Source organism: Aplysia californica, unplaced genomic scaffold (genome assembly GCF_000002075.1).
Source record: "Aplysia californica isolate F4 #8 unplaced genomic scaffold, AplCal3.0 scaffold00018, whole genome shotgun sequence".
Lineage (NCBI taxonomy): Eukaryota > Metazoa > Mollusca > Gastropoda > Aplysiida > Aplysiidae > Aplysia > Aplysia californica.
In genome coordinates, this window is record NW_004797288.1 from 840,778 (window position 1) to 863,391 (window position 22,614).

At 41.2% G+C, this 22,614-nt stretch overlaps 1 protein-coding gene across 1 annotated transcript in view; it reads left to right on the forward strand.

Moving 5' to 3' along the window:
* LOC101857760 overlaps positions 1 to 20,791 on the forward strand; it is a gene marked incomplete in the record, with an annotated part of 218,162 nt that extends 197,371 nt beyond the window's left edge. The window contains 13 exon segments of the mRNA XM_035971556.1: positions 3,124 to 3,348; positions 4,518 to 5,890; positions 6,262 to 6,459; positions 7,140 to 7,389; positions 8,151 to 8,240; positions 9,060 to 9,203; positions 9,877 to 9,954; positions 10,438 to 10,611; positions 12,652 to 12,829; positions 13,990 to 14,109; positions 14,932 to 15,132; positions 15,502 to 15,680; positions 16,383 to 20,791. Coding sequence (XP_035827449.1) covers positions 3,124 to 3,348; positions 4,518 to 5,890; positions 6,262 to 6,459; positions 7,140 to 7,389; positions 8,151 to 8,240; positions 9,060 to 9,203; positions 9,877 to 9,954; positions 10,438 to 10,611; positions 12,652 to 12,829; positions 13,990 to 14,109; positions 14,932 to 15,132; positions 15,502 to 15,680; positions 16,383 to 16,388 — 3,216 coding nt within the window.
* Between the last annotated feature and the right edge of the window lie 1,823 nt (positions 20,792 to 22,614).

Below are 22,614 nucleotides of genomic sequence, written 5' to 3' on the forward strand. Positions count from 1 at the left end.
TCCCTCCCTCCCTCTCTCCCCCCCCCCACATCTCTCTCTCTCTCTCTCTCTCTCTCGCTGTGGGGTCAGCGGGAAGTCGTGTGAAAAGAGGCTTTTAGTTTATTTTAAAAAGGGGGTCGAAATTTTTTTTTAAACTCCCAGATTCCATCCAGTAATTGAATCTGGCATTTGGTCCGAGTTCTGTTGGTTTTGTTCTTAAAGCAGGTTTTAAGTGCCATTGTGCTGTGCTTCTTTTTTTTTTTCAATGTCTCTGATGTCTGATGTCTGATGTCTTCGTGTGTATTTTAAATATGGCTATGCGGGCGATTTAAGGGCGCTTTGGATATATGTTACCTCTATATTTCCATCTGATGTTCCTGTTTGTCTGCCTGTCTTGCTCTTTTCCAGCACTAAACGACTTTTATTGTGTCGATACGTTCCTCTTTACTCATACCCTCTGTCAGAAGGTCTCATTGGCCATAACAAAAGCCACAAATCATCTTAATGGTCGTCATCAGACATTGACAGACGAACTATTATTGTTGTTTTTATTATATAACTGTTATATTTATTCTTATTATTATTTGTAGTAGTATTAGTTTTAGTTTTTGTTATTTCTTCTACTCGAACTATTATGTGGCCAGAATTGTCCTGGGGGCTCTCGTGGCCCTCTCATTCAAAAGTCCTGGTTTCGAATCGGAGTAGCGACCGAAATAAATTCTTCTCTGAAATTGTCTGCTTTCACCTCCTTTCCTGCTCTCTAGCAATGTTCTGTCGTCTGCTTTTGTCTCCTCTTTCTCCCCTCACCCCCTTTGCCCCTTCCTCTGGACTCTTTCTGCAGCCTTTCTACTTCTACTCCTTGGCACCTTCTTACTGCTGTCTTTCAGCCACACCCTTGATCTTCCTGTAGGAAAGGTGTACACCTAGTCTTCTCGGGCAAGGGCGAAAAGTCTCGGAGGGCCCAAGCAAGTTGCGGATGTTGAAGATCCCTTGGTGGTCTAAAATCGATGAGAGTAGGCTTCGGCCGCCACCCGGGCAAAATAAAAAAATTGCTCACAATTGAAAAAGTTAAATGTGCCCCGCGCGTTCCAAATTATGACCTTATGCAGTTGCAAGCGCCGTAAAACACTGACCGGTACCAAAAAAACCCAAAGAAAAATGTTTTAAAGAATATTTGTCCTGACTGGTCATGAGGACCTTTTTAACACTCGTTGTGACTATCTTCTTGCCCGCCTGCTCCTTTGTTTTAAACTTCTGGATATTATTGTGTTGCAAGTGCCGTAAAACGCTTACTAAAACAAAACTTCTTTAAAAAGACTCTAATCCTTCCTAGATTTCTGTTTTAATTCAGCAGTATTTTCACACAGGTTGACTTGAATCTACTATCTTTTATGTTTTTAAACCATGTCTCTGTGTACCTTACTCGCATGTTGGTGGATGGGGTCACTTATATCTGAAGGTTTTACTTTTTAACAACAAGTATGTCGTTTCTACGCATTTATTGCCTTTTTCAGATTTAGACTGTTCATTCGTATGTCTTTTTTTCTATCCCTAATAAGATTTACCAACCATTATGACACAACTGATTTCTGGTGTTTAGAAGGCGCCATTGATATGTTTGAATCTTTTCTATTCCTCCACTGTATTAGTTTCACTTAGCCCATCTCATACAATCTGTGTGGGGTTTTTTTGTTTGTTTGTTTGGTAATCAAATTTGAAGACTGAAAACTTGAGTCAATAGGACTGTTTTGAAACCTTGTCAGTATGGTACTTTTTCAACTTAAGACTGTTGATGCGTACTTCTTTTATCAAAAAGCATGTTGATATGTCACTTCTCAAATGAAAATCATATTGATATGCTTTTGTTTAACTCATTGTTTGGATATGCTGCTTTTCAAGTCTTGACTGTGCGAATGGTTGGAGGGTGCCAATAGTTGGTCCTACTTCTTTACCGTCTCTGAAGATTTCTGTCTATCTTGCTTTTCACTAAACTGCCGTCGTTGTGTCCATGTGTTTTCTGTACTCAAACTCAAGACGGTGTCACTGCCACTTGTTTCACCTCTATATGGTCGCTTTTAAGGACAAGCGGGCTAACCCAGATTTCGGGGTTTTCAGACATCTTGACCTACACCAAGAGTGGGCAGTGCCCTACCTATGGGAAAAGTTTGGTTTCGTTGGTGTGTTTATTGGTTTGGTTATAGAGAAAACTCTCCTTGTCTTTTAAAGAAACTAAATAAGGGGCAAAAACTTTACCTTTGATTTTCTCAAAATTGCATTTTTCGGGATAAAAGCGACCATATGTGCCTGGACTGGCCCTGATAAGCAGAGTCGAAGCAGCCTGCCTTGTCCTCGTAAATGTTCTAAATTGTGTCTATGGGGATGGAAAACTAAAGCATCAATGTGGGTAGTTGGCTGGTGCTCTGATGGGGTTTGCTTCTTGTTTCTTATTAAACATCTGTCATCCTTATCTCTCGTCGTACTTTTTTAAATATTATATGTTAGTCTCTTATAACATCTCTAATCTTTGGCACTTACTTGACAATTGTGTTGCAAGTGCTCTAAAACTTTCACTGAAACAAAAACATCAGGCACAACAATTTTTCAAAATTTTAAACCTGTGTGTGTCTGCTTCTTACTCTCCCAGAGCTATGACTGGGAGGTATTGAAGTACATGTCGAACATGCGCATGACTTAATTTGTGTTACACATGCAGTTATACTCTCACTAAAACAAAGCATCTACAATGACAATTTTAAAATATTTTTTGCCCCTTGTGGGTGGTTGGCGGGTGCTCTGGTGTGGTTTGCTTCTTCTTTCCTATCAAACATCTGTCGTCCTTATCTCCCCTCCTTCTGTTTTGTGTTTGTTACTCTCTTGTAACACCTCTAATCTTCGGCACTTATATGACCTAATTGTGTTGCAAGTTCCGTAAAACACTTACTAAAACTAAAACTTGCCCATTTGTGTCCGTTTCTTTCTCTCCCAAAGCTACGAGTGGGCTCCAGAAGCCGTAAAGTACATGTCGAGCTTGCGCATGACTTAATTGTGTTGCGAGCACCATAAAACTCTCTTTTTTTTTAACATCTATATTAACGATTTTTCCATATTTTCACCCAAATGTGTGTCTGCTTCTTTCTCTCCCAGAGCTACGAGTGGGCGCTGGAGGCCATGAAGTACGTGTCGAGCATGCGCATGGAGCACAGCGCCACGGCCGAGGGCCTGGACAAGCTGCTGCGGAGCCTGAACGTGTATCTGGCCGAGCACCCGCCCGTGTCCGAGGAGAACTTTGCCGCCATGCTGGACGCTGCTCAGAGGCTTCACAACGAGAAACTGTTGGAGCAGTGCCGGGTGGCCAAAGCCAGGTGTCAGGTGAGTGGGGTTCATGTCATTGTTGCTGTTACTGGGGGTGGTTATGCTGATGTTTTTGTTTTTCAGTGTGGTGATGATGTTTTTGATTTTGATTCTGTTGCTATTGAAGCTATGCCAGGTGGGGAAGCTCAGAGTGGGAGGGAGGGGTGGGGGAGAGGCAATGTTGAAACAGTGGATGGTGTTATTGGTATAATGGTGATGGTGTTATTCATGTTGATGTTGTCATTGCTGTTAGGGATTTTTTTTTTTTAGTTTGACCTCCAACTTGCAATGACTTATCGACTTTGTGTCTAGAATTCAAGGCATTCAAATTTCACCTTCTGACTCTTTTGTAGTCTCTTGATTGACTCTTTTGTAGTCTCTTGATTCACCCCAATCTCTATACAGTTCGAAATGTTAGTTTTTGTACAATTAAATTGTCAGTGTTCTGTTCTCTTGTTATCTTTCTGTGGATGATTTGGGGCACCTCAGGGAGGTCTTACTTCTTTTGGTTCCTACGGTTGTTCATGTCTGTCTTGTCTGTTTTTCTGTCTTTCTGTCTTTCTGTCTTTGCCCCTGTACGAAGTGTCTGTTATTGTTTATGGGTCCTTCTCTTTACCTAACCTTAACTGTCTACCTGCTTCAGGTGGTTGTCAGGTGTTTGGGTGTGGTTTGCTCCTTCTTTTCTACAGAACGTCCATCATCCTGATTTCTCCTTCTTTTTGTGTTTATTACTCTCTGTAACACTTTGAATCTTCAGTACTTATATGACCTAATTGTGTTGCAAGTGCCATAAAATTGTTATTATATGCAAAAATTGACCAGTGGGTGATTGGCATATTCTCTGGTGTGGTTTGCTCCTTCTTTTCTATTAAACATCTATCGTCCTTTTCTCTTCTCCTATTTTGTGTTTGTTACTCCCTTGTAGTTCCTCGGGCAGCCCAATACCTCTAATCTTCGGCACTTATTTGACTTAATTGTGTTGTTAGGGCTGTAAAACTTACTAAAAACTAAAACTGACCACCCCCTCCACTGTCCATGCGGGAAACACACCTCCTCTGGTTTTTTTACTCTCTTGATCTTTTGCCATACCTTTAATCTTAGCCTCTTCTATGACCTCATTGTGTTGCAAGTGCCATAAAACTTCTAATAAAAACTAAAACTGACCACTCCCTCCTCTGTCCATGCAGGAGACCCATCAGCTCTTACAGCTGCGACAGACAACTCTCCGCCGTGCCCGGAACCAGATGGAGGTGGAGCAGGCTCTCAAAGAGGGCGACTCTGAGGCCAGCAGCAGATGCAGCACTCACTCCACCCCCGCTGCCCCCTCCTCCCCGTCAGTGTTCGACGTCCACGAGATGGCCAAGCCCATCGCCCACATCTCCGAGGACATCCACAGCGACTACCGCGACATGGTACACAGCAGCTCCTCATCCTCCTCCCCCCACCACCGCCTAGAGCAGTCCTCCTCTGTGTTCACCACCCCGCCGTCGTTCTCGTTTGAGCGGACGCCCATGGACTCGGTTTCCTCCTCTTCTTCATCATCAATGTCATCTTCAGCGCTACGCGGGGGTGGCGATGGAGAGGATGGGGAAGGACGTTCCTTCTGGGAGCCGAAAGACTCTAGCACTCCGACTGGAGGCTTTACGAACATGCAGCAAGGCGGAGGTGATGGTGAAAGTGTTGGTGGTAGTGAAGCAGGTAGTGACAGTTCTTCAACGAAGCCTTGTCCACGTGCAGGTAAGCAGTACGGGTTCAGATCTGAGGAGAGTCATCCTAGTCACAACAGCTCGTCATCTGGTAGAGTGTGCGGAGAGGGCGCATCTGACAGCTCTGGCGCGTCCACTCCGGAATTTCGTTCCCCAATGGTGCCTGTGAGTCCGCAGCACCGCCACAATGTGAGGGCGGTAAGAGACAGGATGGCTGTACAACAGCCGCTACATTCCTCAGGTGGACCTCAGATGTCATCATCATTGTCACCCTCCCACATCCTGCCTCCATCACCGATGACAATGCCGCCGCCTCTCTCCCCAGCCTCTTCGTCTTCCTCATCTTCAGCATCTTCCTCCACCACCGTGCCCCACTATGCCCCCCTCACCGACACACCCCCATCCTCTTCACCCCGACCAAGACTATACGAACCCTCCCCATCCTCCTCGCCTATCTCTCGCCTCTACAACAGCTCGCCAACACGATCGTCGGCCACTTCCGTTGCTCGTGGATCTGCTGCTGGCAAGCTTGCCTTAGGCCGTACCATCTCCCAGCCCCCAAATGTCTCACCTTCTCACCAGGGTGTCACAAGCCCAAGACCCCTCCACAGCCTGCCTTCTGGCCTACCACCTGCATCTTCACGACCACTCAAGAAAATCCTGAAGCGTGCAAGCACTGCACCCATTCCTATGCTGGGTTCGCCTATCTTGGAAGAGGATCCCCAGCAGTTAATGACCGCCAGTTTTGGCAGCCCAGGAGGGGGGCGGGAGGGGGAGGACAACGAGGGCGGACGACAGGAGAGAAGCGCCAAGTCCCTCAGTATGATCACTGGCAGCTCAGAGTCTCTGCCCAGGTATGTCACTTACCTATACTCTTTCTGCCACCCATTGAACAAAAGTACACTCTTTCGTGGTGACAGAATCATATGTATACACAAATATCCTCATATGCGAGGATAATCACACACTCATGCATATTCACATGTACACTCACACATGTGCATATGCATTCTTTCATACACACACACACACACACACACACACACACACACACACACACACACACACACGCACACACACACACACATACATCCACACATTAATAGTCAGAGTGGGAGAAAAAGAGAGGGAGAGAGAGAAAAAAAGAGGTAAAACTAGTGCACTCGCTCCAAAAATGTATGACAGAGGTTTATTCATTTTCATATAAAATCTAACTATGTTGCAGCATGGCTGAAGAGGATGAGTCTCAGCTGGATGCCAGCCCATCCCACGAGGGTCAGGAAGGGGACAGAGCCTCCACGGGAAACATCCGGGACTGGACACCCATACCGGTCAACACACACCTCCACCGGTCAGCTCAGAGTACACCCACGGGGCCCATGGCAGACCTGAGGCTGTCAGAAGCTGAGATGAAGAGCAGAAGGTCAGTTTTTGTACAATTTATAATTAGTTTTGTAGTTTAGTACCAATAGTTATTTTTTAAATTATGTTTTGTGCAGATGATTTTTGGGGTTATGTTTAAAGGATTTTTTTTTCATTTGGTTCTGTTTACCTGTAATATTTGCATCTGTAATGTAATGGTTGGGCCCTTGGCTGCTTCCCATCTGGGGAAGTTACTTATCAAGTTTCTCTGTCTTCTGGGATTTCTTTCCCATTGTTCCCAGTTTAGCTTTGACAGGCAGGGTGCAAGAACACTTTAAAGTGTAGGATAAAACCTCTTATTTCTTTTCTTCCTCTAAAACCAACACACAAAAGTTTAGACACGTTTTCTTTCTTGTGCTAAAAAAATCCTATACAGAAATTTTCATTACAATTTACGCACAAAAGTACAGAATAAACCTTTTTTTTCTCTCACAAAATTATAGAATAAACAATTTGATCCTTTTGCTTTGCAAGTAGTTAGAGGGCATCACTGGTAGGCCCTACTTCTTTTCTTTTTCCCCCATCTGTCTATCCATCTTGTTTGTCGCTCTGTGCACTAAATGACGGTTATTGAATCTATTGAATCAGTGGGCATCTTTTTACAACGGAACACTAGTATTTTTGTACAAAAGAAAAGTATATAAATGTTTTTCCCTTTTCCTCCCCAAAAACTCACATCAGGACGGTCTCGCTGATCATGTCTGAGATGATACAGACGGAGCGAGACTACGTGCGCGCCTTACAGTTCATCACAGACCACTACGTGCCAGAGCTGCAGCGCGAGGACGTCCCACAGATGCTGCGGGGCAAGAGGACAGTCATCTTCGGCAACTTGGAGAAGATCCAGCAGTTCCACGGCCAGTACTTCCTGCGTCACTTGGAGGCCTGTCAGAACCAGCCCTTCCTAGTGGGACAGTATTTCCTGCAGCATGTGAGTCCCACCAGGAGAATTTCGTTTGTTGTGACTGTGCTTAAGTCGAGGGTTATATAGTGACCGTATAACTCCTCCTCTGCTTCCTCCATCTCCTCCTCCATCTCCATCTCCCCCTTATCCTCCTCCATCTCCTCATTCACCTCGTCCATCTCCTCATTCTTTTTGGCCTCCTCATGGGCAGTATTGCATACAAATGTAAGTGGGTTGTTTGCAGGTTCTCTTGTGTGGTTTGCTCCTTCTTTCCTATCAAACATCTATCCTCCTTATCTCCCCTCCTTCTTTTCTGTGTTTGCTACTCTCTTGTAACACTTCTAATCTTCGGCACTTATATGACCTTATTGTGTTACAAGTGCCGTAACACTCTTACTAAAATTATTTTTTTTAATACAGACGTAATTCATTTTTGGCGGCCTTTGAGATACGTCTCTATGCAATTCTGCCTGCATCCTCTTCCTACTGCTGTAATATTTTTTCTATGACCATTGTTGTATCAATATGCTTCTTTTTAGTCAAACTCTCTTCTTCCTCCCCCTCCTCCTCCTCTTCCTCCATCACCACTTTAGTTACTTAAGTTGTAAGTTGCATTTCTATGATAGGATTTGACAGAAAGGGAGAGAGAGAGAGAGAAAGAAAAGAAAAAGATATATTTATTACTGACACTGCTACAATTCTTTCATACTGTAAAATGTTCATTTTTCATAGAAATATGCGAGTTGTATATCTCCCTAACCCTGTGTTCTCTTGCTTGCCTGTTCCAGGAGACTATGTTCTACCTGTATGCCTTGTACAACAAGAACAAACCCAAGTCTGATACTCTGATGATGGAGTTTGGAAAAGATTTCTTCAGAGTAAGACCCGTTTAGAAAAACTAATTTATTTTTACAAACCGTTAAGCGTCTTTGTCTCTGCCTGATAAACTAATGCTGTAAGATCTGATCTTGCTGCAGTGGGTCTTTACTTCCTCTTTTCTTCCCCTCTGTTGTTTCTGTTTATTTATTACTCTTTTTTTCCTTGCACTAAGTAACTGCTAATGTTTTGACATGCTTTTCTTTTCTCAAACAGACAAGCCTTAATCATGTTAAGTTTGATAAAGGAAAGCTCTGAACCCTGAGTTGACCTGATTTGCAGCTTTCTTCCCCCCTCCCTCCCCCCACCCAAGATGTTATTTTAATTTAATTTTTTTTCCTAACATGGGTAATCTTTTAGACTGCTTATCAGATCAGTGATCTAAGTCCTTTCTGCCTTTCTCTCTTGACCTGACCTCTATGGTTTTATGGTAAGGCTCTTCATCAAGCAGAAGATGTAAATTCCATTCTGATATGGAAAGTTGTTCTCACTAGTTATCTCTGTCTACTTGCTGGAATGCTGCATCCCTCTCAACCATTTTTGGTTCTGGTTGGCAAGTTAAAAGTAGACTGCTTTCGAAATGATCTGAATATTGTGGATGGGGACATAAATATTTACAAATAAAAATCTTTCTCTGTTTCTGGTATGAAAATTTGTTCATACTAGTTATCTCTGTCTACTTGCTGGATTGCTGTATCCCTCTCAACCGTTGTTGGTTCTGATTGGCAAGATAAAAGTAGACTGATTTTGAAATGATCTGAATAATGTGGACGGGGACATAAATATATTGACAAAAATCTCTTTCTCTGTTTCTCTCACAGGAAAAACAGCTGGAGCTGGGTGACAAAATGGACCTGTCCAGCTATCTCCTGAAGCCTGTGCAGCGTATGGGCAAGTACGCCCTGCTGCTCAAACAGCTGCTGAAGGAGTGCAACGAGACTGAGCCCGAGTACCCTGAGCTGAGGGTGAGTAACTTGTTGTCCTTGTCACCACAAGTGCTGTAATACTCTCAACCCTTTTCGAGCTAAATTGTTTCCATTTATGATTGTACAGACAAGGCAAAATGTTAATTCTAGAGAAATTTAAACAAAGGTATGATATATTTTTCTTTATTAAAAGTCAGAAATTGCTCAAGTTGCAAATATGTCATCAAAAATATCCTCTAAATGCCAGTATTAAAAATGGCAGAGAACCACTTCGGGAGAACACAAGTGAGTACATAATATGTCAACACAGCAGTGAAGAGGTTAAAATTAATAAAATGATGGATTTTTCGTGATATTTGTAATGGGTTTGAGAAGAAAAAAATATTTTTCTTGAAGGAGCCTGGAGTTCAAGGGAGCTGTGGTATGGTCTGCTTCTTCTCTTTTTTTCTTTTCAGTGTTACTAATAGTATAATGTTCTTATTATGCTTGTTCACTCAACGCAGTGGGAGGTTGGAGGGAACACTGGTAGGTCCTTTTTCTCTTCCCTCCCTCCTGATGTTTCTGTTTTTTCTGTCTTACTCTTTCGTGCACTGTCATTGTGTTCATGTACTTCTTTTCACTCAATCAAACAATTGCTGTATTTGGTATGTATGTTGACATGTGTCTGTGATTTTGTAATTACTTTTTCTATTTCTCTGCTTCTCTCCTCCAGGCTGCTGAGGAAATGGTCAAGTTCCAACTTCGTCATGGCAACGACCTTCTGGCAATGGACTCTCTAAGGGATTGTGATGTATGTATCTGAGAAGGATCATCGATAGATATTTACATCTGAGAAGTATCATCATTATGTATTTATATCTGAGATGTATCATCAATAGATATCGACATTTAAGAAGAATAATTATTTATCTGTATCTGAGAAGGATCACCAATAGATATCTACATCTAAGAAGTATCATCATTATGTTTCCATACATGAGAAGTATTATCCATGGATATCTACAGCTGAGAAGTATCATAATTATGTGTCAGTATATGAGAAGTGTCTTCATTATATTTCTGTACGTGAGAGGTATTATCATTTATTTATTCTTTCTCTTATTTGTTCTTTTTTGGGGGGGGGGGGGGGGGGTCCCATTGTCGTTTTATTTTTTAATTCTTTTATTTATTTATGTATTGTTTCATTCATTTGTTCATTTATTATTCTTTCTGTCATTCAGTCATTCATATTCCTTTAAGTGTTTATTTCATTATTCCTGTATTTAATTTCCAGGTGAACCTCCAGGAGCAGGGCCGACTGTTGAGACAGGAGGAGTTCCTCGTGTTCCAGGGTCGCAAAAAGTCCATGAGGCGCATCTTCCTGTTTGAGGACCTTATCCTGTTCAGCAAGACTCGCCGTGGGAGGCAGGGCCAACACGACATTTATGTGTACAAGAACAGTTTTAAGGTGGGTACAATAGAATAGGTTATACCTTTAAATATTTATAGTAAGGCTTCTTGAGTTAACTTTTTGGTTTCCGTCCTTCTTTGGCCTTTGTGATTATTCCACTGAGAAATGAAACAACCCGTCAAAGACGGTTGCAGTACACTTCTGCCGAACAGGCAGACGTGTGCTGCAGCCGGATTTGACACTATACGGGGAAAGGATTCCCGTCCAGGACCAAGCTCGTTTCCTCGGCGTCATTTTCGACAAAAAACTTACATTCATACCACACATCAAAGACCTTCGTGTGAGGTGCCAGAAAGCGTTAAACACTTTGAAAATTCTATCAAATCCGGAGTGGGGCGGGGACTCAAAACACCTTCTCCACTTGTACATCTCCCTTGTCCGGTCCAGGCTTGACTACGGCTGTCAAGTCTACGGATCGGCAAAACCACACGTCTTAAAAATACTAGATCCAATACAAAACCAAGGACTCCGCCTCGCTCTGGGGGCTTTCCACACTTCTCCGGTGGAGAGCCTCCAGGCCGAGGCCAACATACCACCACTCTCACTCAGACGCACACAACTCTCACTACAATACGCAGTTAAACAGAGCTCAACACCGGAAAATCCAGCGCACAACAGCATTTTTCAAACAAATCCAGAAACCAGAAACAGATTCCAAAACAACGAAAAACTCATCAAACCTTTCGGCCTCAGAATCCTTGAGGACCTCAAAAACTTACACTTTTCCAAACAAGACATCCAACAAATTCTTTTCCCCGACCTCCCTCCGTGGCACCTCACCAAGGCAAAAGTAGATTTACAGCTGACCACACACAACAAAGAAAGCACAAACACCAAAACTTTTCAAGCAGAATACAAAAAACTAATAGATAAATACCCCAGTGCGGAGCTCATCTTCACGGATGGCTCCAAAAAAGACAATGAAGTGGGCGCCGCAGCCCTATCTCCCAACAATACACACCAGAGGAGACTCCATCCTGAAGCCTCCATTTTCATTGCGGAGGCCACTGCCATTGACATGGCACTGGACTCTGTAGAAAATTCCCCTAACAAATCTTTCCTTATCCTTTCTGACTCTCTGTCTTGCATCACCTCACTCACAAACTACACACTCCTACACCCAAAAATAGTTAGGCTACAACAGAAAATCCATACACTATCCGAAACAGGAAAAAACATCATGTTCGCATGGATACCCAGCCATGTGGGCATCCGAGGAAACGAGCAGGTAGACGACCTGGTGAAGAAAGCTTCATCCCTTCTGCTGGGATCAACGACAAACACTCTCCCACAGACTGACTTTAGAAATAAAGTCTAAAAGTACACCTCCAGTCTGTGGGAGAGCCACTGGGAAAACCAGAAAAATAATAAATTATATGAAATTAAACCCAGACTAGAACAGCGAAATCCTTCGGATCTCTCCAGAAGAGACGAAGTCATTTTTACTCGATTGCGCATCGGACACACGGCCCTGACCCACAAATACCTCCTACAGGGAGAGAAGAAGCCGTTCTGTGTCGGATGCGACACAGATTTTACCATTAGACACATTTTAACAGAATGTCTAGACTTTGGAGAGATCCGAAGGAAATATTATAAATGCAAGAAATTGCAGGATATTTTCTCCGTCGTTGTTCCCAGCAGAATTCTAAATTTTATAAAGGCCATTGGCCTTCTGCGTAGCTCTCCTTCACAGTGGAAGTGCCAAAAGTTATATTTCGTGAGGCGCATTTTGTTTTGAGAGTATAGATCTAGAGCTTCTAATTTTTTGCATCTCTCAAGATTTGTTGCCCCATTCCAGTAGAGTGTACATATAGTAGGTCAATGACTTTCAGTTGATGTTAATGCACTGATCATTCCTTTCACTGAAAGGGGGCCCTGCTAGTCTATTTTATACTGGGCCATCCTGCTATGTTCCTCTGATTTTTCCTCTTTGCTTTGCTTATGGACAGCAGTCTAGCAGTGAGCCCCACCATTACATGACAGATTTTGATCAAAATGAACTTAAAATTTGTATTTTCTACCAAATTTTTTCAGACTGCCGACATTGGAATGACAGAGAATTTTGGTGATTCTGGGTATAAGTTTGAGATCTGGTTTCGGCGAAGGACCATTGGAGACAATTACATCTTGCAAGCGCCCAACTCTGAAGTGAAAAAGGCATGGGTGAAGGATATCTCCAGGATATTATGGCGTCAAGCAATCCGCAACAGAGGTCAGTTTCTTGAAGACGCTCAGCCTGGTTTTATACTGACTGTTCAAAGAATAGCAGCTGGGTCCATAAATTCAGAATCATTTCAAGCGCACCATTTCTTTTGAAACATTCTCCATAATGTAATTTTATGTTATGTTGTGTGAATTGGCTTAAAATACTCAAGTTTGAATTATGAAAATCAGCTTCTGGTTTTTCTGACACTGATGTTTACAAGCAGCTGATGAGTACTTGTTGTCTTTTTAATGTGTTACACTGTCTTTTAATAATGGGATTCTTTTCTTAAAGTCTACTCTGTTGGGCCATATTGGCCAGTGTGTATTTTCCTACGTTTTTAAAACTTGTGGTCAGACTAGCAGAATGCAAAGTTTGTGCTTGACACAATTCCTCTTTTAGTATTGAAAATTGTCTTTGGCTTCTTTGGTATTTTGTGAATGCCTGTACTTCTAGGGCTATACATGGATGCTCTAGTGTGAACTGCAATAGGTTGTATGCCTGAGCAACAGTTGTCCTAATTTACTTCCCAGTTAAAAATTTTCGTTTTTATGCTAAATCGTAGTCAATTTCAACTCAATGCCTGTACAGCGCCAGATGGTTGGAGGACATCACTGGTAGGTCTGGCTTCTTTGCGTACACTGTGTTGTTTCTCTCCACCTCTCTTGTCTTTTCCCTGCTCTTAAAAATGATTTTGTCACAAAGTCTCAACAATGTGTATTCAGAAATAAGAGGAGCATTCACACTTCAGTTTTTTCATTATTTCTCTCTCCCACCCTGTGGGTGGTTGAAGGGCACCACTGAGAGGCCCAACGTCTTTTCTTTTCCTCTATTCTTTCTGTCCATCTGCTTTACATTGTCCCTGCACTAAATAACAATTTATCCAATATGGCGTTTATGTGTTTCTCTATATTATACTCGGAACTAAAAAAAGAAATCACTGTCAAATATCACTTGTGGGTGGTTGGTGGGTGCCCTGGTGTGGTTTGCTCCTTCTTTCCTATGAAACATCTATCGTCTTTATCTCCCCTCCTTCTTTTTTGTGTTTGTCACTCTCTTGTAACACCTCTAATCTTCGGCACTTATATGACCTTATTGTGTTGCAAGTGCCATAAAACTCTTCCTAAATCTAAACTAAAATATCACTTGTTGTTCCCTCTCCCTCCCAGAATCTCGTATCAATGAGCTGGCCACCATGGGTATCGGCAACAAGCCCTGTCTGGACATCAAGCCCAGCGAAGACAACATCCAGGACCGCTCTATCAACGTCTCCCTCGGCAACAGGGGAGGTAAGTCTGATCTATGCGGAATGCCAGCAGGAAATAATTTTTGCAGGAGTTAACCTCTATAAGTTGTAAGACTATTCCCTATTTTGTCACAGCAAATCTTGTTTGACATATGTAGACTTTAGTTGTTATGGTTTTTTAGCATAAAATAATGTGTTTCAAGCTACAAGCTTGCATGACACAGCAAAGTGTTCAAGAAAGAATAAAGATTTGATACATGCATACAGTTTGTGAGCATACCGTTGCAGAACAGGCAGGCGGAATATTTATGACAAATGGGAATAACTTATAAAAACAAACACTCAGTATCTGTTAAATAGACGTTCCAACTTCTAAGAGTTAAGAGTCTCACAGTTGTTCAGGATCATTGAAAAAATCTCCTTTTCCTCTTTTCACTTTTGACCCCTAGTGTTTGGTGGGTGCTTTGGTGTGATTTGCTCCTTCTGTCCTGTCAAACATTAATTGTCCTTATTTGTGTTTGTTACTCTCTTGTAACACCTCTAATCTTTCGCGCTCATATGACCTTACTGTGTTGCTAGTGCCGTAAAACTGAATTTACTAAACCTAAAAGCATGGATGGTGGATGTAAATAAAAGACAACTGTCATTAAGTGAGGAGTGCATAGTTTTAGAATACGTCCGTATTATAAAAATTGAAATACAGCGTTTGTCAGCTGGTGTGACCATCATTTTTTTTTGGAGTTTTTTCTTTAAGAGAAAATATACTTTTTTCCTGCTGTATGTCAACAGTTTTGATTATTCTTTAGATTAATTTCAAGGATTGTATTTAAGATTTTGTAATTTTGTCTTTTTATATCCTCCGCAGCTCGCACAAGAAATTCTATAGCAGTGTCATCCTTTGACTATCTTCGTAACGGAAACAAACGACCTCATTCCATCATCTCAGTCAGTTCAACATCATCTTCTGGGTCGAGTCAGTCATCCTTTGGCTTGCTGGGATCTCTAAATCTGGCTTTTGACCCCTTAGACAGCCCTCGGTTGAACCGACGGTCTTTTATTTCAAGTGGTAAGCTACTTTCTTTGTTGTTTTATACTCAACAATTTTTTATCTGGCTTGTGGTTGGAGGGTGTTAGTGGTAGGTCTTACTACCTTTCCTCTCCATCTGTAGTTTTAGTCAGTCTTGTCTTCTTTTTTCATGTGCTAAATGACTGTTATTGCATCTATGTGTATGTCTTTATTCCAAACAAATATGCAATTCTGTCAAAACTACAAAGTCTGTTTAATAACAACCTTTCTTTTTGTAGACATGATCTTTAAAGAGAGAATCCTTTTTCATATGTTTGTGTGTATTAATGTTTTGGCACAATTTTAAATAAAAAACAAAATTTCTTTAACAAAAGGGGTTTATTAATTTTGTTTTTCTCCTTTCTCCAGAGAGTGGTATAGTGACTGATGGGGACACATCTGTGGGCGACGTGGGCAGCGAGAATCGAGGTCCCAGCCCACGGCGGGCTAGTCAAGGGGCGCCTCCCTCCTCCGCCATGCGCTCCTATTTCGATGTGATGAAGTCACGAGTCCTCAAACAGAAGTTTTCTGACCAAGTGTACACAGATGTAAGTTTTTCAGGGATTTATGAGGGGTTTTTTGTTTTTTTGGGGTGGGGGTGGGGGGACGGGAGAAAGGGAGAAAAAGAAAAAGTACTCCTCTTGCGGAAGTGAGGTTTGAATAGCTGTAAAAGTAAAATAGCTCATTAAAATCATAGACCTACAAGAAGGTTGTGCTAACATGGAATGTTCCTATTAGTATCAACATTTTCAGAGGAAAGAAATTTGGGAGAATAGCAGGTGAACAAAAAAAATAAGGAAATCAAAATCTGTTTTTGAAATTCAATATGGGTTTGGAAAGTTTCATTTTAGACTTATATTTCCTGTTTTGCTATTGTTTGTCTTATTTCTGTATATGATATCAACATTCATTTTTGCTTCTAGTCAAGTGGTAGGATACGTTCCAACCTCTGCCATTTCTGTTGATAGCCGTGCTTTTCTTGCTCTAAAAGAATGTTATTGTGTCAATGTTGTACTTCTCTTTACTTTGTCTATGGGATTTTTGCTCTCATGTCTTCCAGCAGGTGCTTAGAAGGTGCCACGGGCAAGACCTACATCTTTTCTCTCCATCTTTTGTTTCTCTCTGTCTGTCTTGCCATCTTCTTGCACTAAATGACAGTTATTGTGTCGATGCTTTTTTTTTTTTAAAACAAACGTCACTTCTTTTGAAAAGAGGGAACTAAATGCGAGGATCCCTTTTTTTTTTCCCAGGTATGATAGCCGAGACAAGACATGTGCACTACACAGCCCGCTGAAGGGGAGATTTTCATTCTTGGACCACAGCAGCTGAACTTCGTGCAAGCTGGCACAGTTCTTATGTTGGCAGACATATTAAACAAACACACGCAGATGTATGCTCACACATACACATGCGCTGGCACGGACATGAATACACAGATCCACAAGCACACGCGTGCATGAGTGTGTGCACACACACCCACCTCTGAACTCACATTGAGACAGGACAGTGTGTTCATTTACTGTAATCAAGAAGAGGCGACTCGGTTCCTCTTACTGTTGTCAATTCACAGGCTAATTTTTTGTCTGGACAGACCTGGATTAAGGAACTCAAAAATAGACAAATGGTCAGCTCTCTGTTTTCTCCAATATTGTTCCCATCGCATATGACTGTGCTCACAGCTCTAGCTAGAGTACAAATATTTTTTGTTGTGGGGGGAGGGGGGGGAGGGGTGTTGTTTGGGATTGTTACTTGTTCTTTTTCTCTTATTAAGTGAATGGTTAAGTCGAGTAAGTGACAGCGAGTCTTAAAGCTCTGTATTTTCACTTTGCTCTTGATTCTACAAGTGTTCTGATCTCATGTACTGTGCAAGTCCAGTTTGGTACAACTCGGGGGAGTTCAGAGAAGACACTTGGGAGACTTAAAATATTGTACTGCTGTCTTGTTTATTTAAGGTTAATTTTTGTTTAGAATTCTTTGAATCAGATTTCTTGAAACTAGTTATTCTTATGCAAAAAATGTTGAGGTCCTTGCAAATTCATACAACTGTGTCTGCCTTTTTTATAATTGGCTAGAGGTATGATCTGTACTTTAATTTGATATCTAGAACCAGTAAGAAACTTGAATTTTCATTTTCTCTTGAAGAATGTTACAGCCTTGAATGTAAAATCTTGATCATCAAAAATGAATTTTTCATCAATTATAAATGATACCATATGTTTTGTAATTCATGGAAATCAGCACTTTCAGAAATTGATGCCACTCTCAAGCTCAACCTTTTTTTCAAATTTGTAGATTGCAGCTTAGAGGCACAATTTGTTAAACGCTAAGAAAATATAAAATTTTCTTTTTTTAAATGCATTACCACTGTAGCAACACTAGAGGTGACTTTTAAAAATCAGTACATACATAGAAAAAGTCCAGGTTCGAGCCTCGGTTCGGACACTGATTTTTTTCGCCCCCTCCTGCTCTCCCAGCAGTAATGGGTACCTGACTTCGAGTTGGGGAAGTAAAGGCGGTGTGGAAAGGAACTGGCCACCCTACCACAGTATGCCGAAGACCCAGGAAGTTGTCTCACTAACAAGGCAATCCCCAATTCTGAAACCCATTTTGTAAATTGAGTGCTCTTGTGATTAAAGAATGATTTAAGTCTATTTCGTATTAAAAAAGAAAAAGAATTGCATACTTGCATTCCATAGTGGGTACAAGTTAGTTCCTTCATGCTGATGGTCTCAGAAAAGAATTCGATAATTCATTGGCCCTTGTTTTGAAGATTGATTTTTTTGTTCACTTGCAGCAGCAGCAGCAGCAGCACTACTCTCACATGAATAATTGTTTCACTCTTGTTCTTCCTCATATTGTTTAAAACATAAGTAAAACAGGAATTTTAGGAGATTTAATTGACCTCAGCAATCATATGTCATTAAGAACATGCTCCCGAGAATTATTTCGGTAAGAATGGATGGTTTTGTCAAGAGGGATTCGACTTTTCAAATTACACTTTGAAGAGCCTTAATCTCATATAATAGTCAACTCTTCAGAAATAGCACAATATATGTAAGCACACATTGTTAAATAAGGGATAGATGAATGAGTCCCTTCACCTATGCCGAGCACACAAAGTACCCTAAGTGGACTCACACTGCCCTTTCCTTGTGACATGCTGTTCTTGGCACTGTCCTTGTGTGCCCGTCTGTTCTTCCTCACATGACAGCATTTTCTGTTTCTGTAGCTTATGAAGACAAATATTTTTTCAAAGCTTTTACATCATCTGAGCCAGTGCCTTGTCTATACCCATCATCATTGCCAGAAACGCTGTTGATGCATTTCTATACATTGCAAAGACCAAAGTACCTGTATATTCTGTAATATATGATTGTGTTTGTGTTCTGGTGCAGAGAGTTGAGAGTCAAGTGTGTGCACAGCTGGGGAAGAGATCTGTGACATATTTAAAGGGCAAAAGTCGCATGATTGACGTAACTGTCTCAGGAAAAATGTATAACTCTGTATTGTTTTGCTCTCTCCGTGAAACAGTGTCAAATAAAGCTAGACCATTTTTTCTGTGGCAGTCTCTTAATTCCTTTAGGTAAATTAAAACGGTCTTAATTGTTGGTGTGAGCAGATCTGGACATACTTGGCTTTAAATTGTTGGTGTGAGCAGATCTGGACATACTTGGCTTCAACTCTGTGTACATTTTCAAATTGCTGTACAGAAATGATGCACAATTGTTACCAGTGTAGTAATGTATATAGCTGCATGCGTATTGTAGTGGTACACTCCTGTCTGGTGCCTCTTTCTAGGCTGTTTTGTCACATCCGATGACTTGTTTTGGACACTTAGTTTTTCTGGAGATTACCCTATGTTCGGTCAGATTTAGAAGAATTAGTTGCACATTAGTTCAGAAGCTGTTGGGGTTGTCACTTTTGTGGTGATGGATTCAGTGAGCTGCTGACATCAGATACTTTGTTCTCTGTTTGTTTCCCCTATGTGTTCCGTAGAAGTAGGTCCTTCCAGTTCTTGAATGTTGTAAGGTTTGCCCGAGGTCCAGTTGTCCCTGTAGCTAGAATTCTTTACAAGATTTTGTGTTAGATTCTGGCTGTTGTAAGATGAAGTGTGAGGGGGTAGACTCTCATTGTTATGTTGAAAGGAATACATGTACATTGTTCCTTGATGTAAACCTTGCTTGCTCTTATTTAACAGAGGTGACTGCTCACACTGTTGTAGCCGTACAGACACATAAGAAAATGTTACGTAACTGGCGAAGCTTGTATGTGAACAGTGCCATTAAAAGACAAAGATGCACAAATACAAGCTTACTTTGGGTAAATCTCTTGCTAGCTTTGAACAGACTGACAGAGATGCGGATGTACAACTTGATAGTGGTAGATCCATTTATAAGATATTTTGGAACTGCAACACGTATTTGAAAATCTCATATAAAACAAAAATGTAACAAAAAGGCTGAGAGTAAAGATTTTTTAGCTTATCAGGGGGGTTTTTTAAGTGGGTTCATTTTGCCCTTTTCAGGAGTAGCCTAAACCATCTCTTTGATCTTCTTTGCTCATCAATTCTGATATGTTATCCCCTGTTCATCTAAATCACTTTGGTCAAGAGTGTTGATCTCCTCCAACTTTGAACCGACTGATGAGCATTCTGTGGTCAGCTCCCACTACTTCTCTTTACTGTTTCTGTTATAATAGAATCTGGTCCAGTTATATTTGTGGCTGCTATAGTCCCCACTCACAACAAACTACATTTGTTCAACACCACAGTTGACACCGGGTTCTAACTTTGGTTGAAGGAACAGTGTAGTTTTCTCACCTCTCCAGGTACAGTTACATTATGCACAACTGTTACATTGAATAGAATTCATCCTCATATTGATTTTTGATGCTTTCCCGGTTGGGGGACTTTGGGAGAAGTGTCTTTTTTTATAACAGCATTCCTTGATTTATTTATTCTATTTTTTGTGTGTGTATAATGTGTTCCTGGTGCATTTGGTTTTCTGAATTTGAAGTGAAGCTATGAAAAATGCTCGAAGAAACTTCTGGTAGATCTGCACTTTGTACCCTGAAAGGATGGAACTGTTTTGTTGCATCCTTGAAGGACATGAAATATGGAATATTGTTCTGTCTATAGTAACTAAAAGAACATGGACGTTAGTTTCATGCCGACAAGCACAAAATTAGTAGTTCTTTCATACATTTCAATTTTGGAGACGTCTATACATATATGCAGAAAGTTGGTAGTTCTCAAAATTCAATATTAACAAAATATTTGACAGGCTTGACTTTCAGTCGCGATTACACTGTAATCAATTAGTAGACTATAATATAAATACTAGCAAGTGTTTCTTCAATGACTAAAAGTGCAACAGTTTTCTCTTTTGTCCATTGGCATCTGTTTGTCATATGAGATCTCTTTGAAATGAATAAAACAAGAAAGCAATAACGTTTGACCCTCTGGTCTCCCCTGGGCCAGCAGTGATGTTGCTGTAAATGTCTACCTCTGGTTTTCAGTTATTGTACTAGTAAAGAAATGGCGCTAATGACACGTTTATTTTTAAATGATTACCTTGTACATATATATCATGCTAGTTCTACTGTCTAAATTATTTTATGTTCTGTGTTTAAAGACAAATAAAGCTTTAAAGTAATTGAACGTTATGGTGTTTTGTCTTTCATCTTTGTTCTTTTTTAATTTTGTACATTATCATCCCCCCCCCCCCCCCACCTCAAAAATGGCCACAGTTTAGATCATTACAGAGGCAACTGCTCTAATCCAACATTATGGACAATCCCACGCTGAAAGGAGGAACCCAGCAAAAAAGGAAACATAATAATTTTAAATGTTGAAAAATGGTCGCTTTTAAGCACAAGGGGGCTACCCCGAAAAATGCTGTTTTGACAAAATCAAAGGTAAAGTTTTTGCCCCTTGTTCAGTTTCTTTAAAAGAAAAGGAGAGTTTTCTCTATAACCGAACAAATATACCCACCAATGAAACCAAACTTCTCCTATAGCTGGTAGGGCAATGCCACAGAATTCTACAAGTAGAATGCCCACTTTTGGTGTCGGTCAAGATTTCTGGAAACCCTCCAAATCTGAGTTGGCCCGCTTGTCCTTTTAAAAGTGACCAAATTGACTACGTTGTGATTGTTCTACATTTGTGCAGTCGAACCTGCTCCAACGCAACCTGTATTTCTAAAAATCACCAGCGCGAACATTTATTTTCCAGTTCTTCCCTCTCGTTCTTTAAAATTATAATGACACCGTGTAAAAAGTCCACCTGTCGAAGGCAACCACCTTTTTCCTCCACAGTAGATGGCTGTCTTAGACAATCTCGACTGTTGGCTTACTTGCAGAGCACTTGTCGGATCACGGCGTTATTTAGCACAGTGAAGTGTTCATAATTACACTCCAGTTCTCTAGATTGCTTAACAAGACAATAATGAGGCTTCGTGGTGAAATCAGGCGCCCGTCAAAATTATTAAATCGAAGAAAACGTCAATATTCCGTCTGTTGGGCAATTGTTATTATTCTTTTTTCTTTTCTTTTTTTTGAGGGGGGGGGGGGGCTCAATACCTCTTGTGTCCATTTAAAAACACATTTCCGGGTGGATTTTACTGAAAAGCTCTGATCAAAGTCACACAACATGTAAATGTGCAGTTTCCAATGTCTCTCAAGCTTTGAAAGTTGCCAAAATTTGGTGGACATTTTCTTTTATAGGTCTTGAGCGCCAAACAGCCACCCATCAAAGTTGCCATACTGTTGCATACACTCATAGGCCTACACATCGTGACCGTGTTCTCCGTGAGCACTGCCAGCTGATACTACGCAGGACTGCGTGGTGCGGACAACCTTTGGTTCAGGACCAGCGTAAATCATAGGGCGGTTAGGAGCCTCTCTGTTGCTTACATAAGACGGGGGTTCGATTCCCTCGTGAGGGAACTCTATCGAGAGTTATATAATTATTATTTTTTTTCCCTTCTTTTTTTTATCCCTTGCCCATTTATATATATGAGAATGACGCAATCTGATAAGTAAAAAAAAGTGCGTATGATAGTGTCCAATAGTGTATTACGTGCATACTTAGCATAACAAGTGACAGTAATATCATATACAGATTCTAGGATTATAGAATCTTGTATAAATCATTGATCTGAGAGCGGTGGTGATTTTAGAGATGTAATGGTGGTGATGAGTGATGATGTGGGATTGCGTTTAAGTAATGGCCCCCTAAAGTCCTATCTTCCTCTGCTCCAATGAGTCACGAGGGGTATCGAGCATTATTAATATCTTCCTCTTGGATGCTGTACCCCGCTCTGCAAGGGCTGACCCTGATAGACAAGGTCGAAGCAGCCCGGCCTGGAGTTCAATTACCTGACCTAATTTATGTCCGTAAGGGCGTGAAATATTTACAATCAAATACCTTGCTCTGTAAAAGTATTGTTCGCCCTTCGTCCCTCCTACAGGTATGGTCCGGTC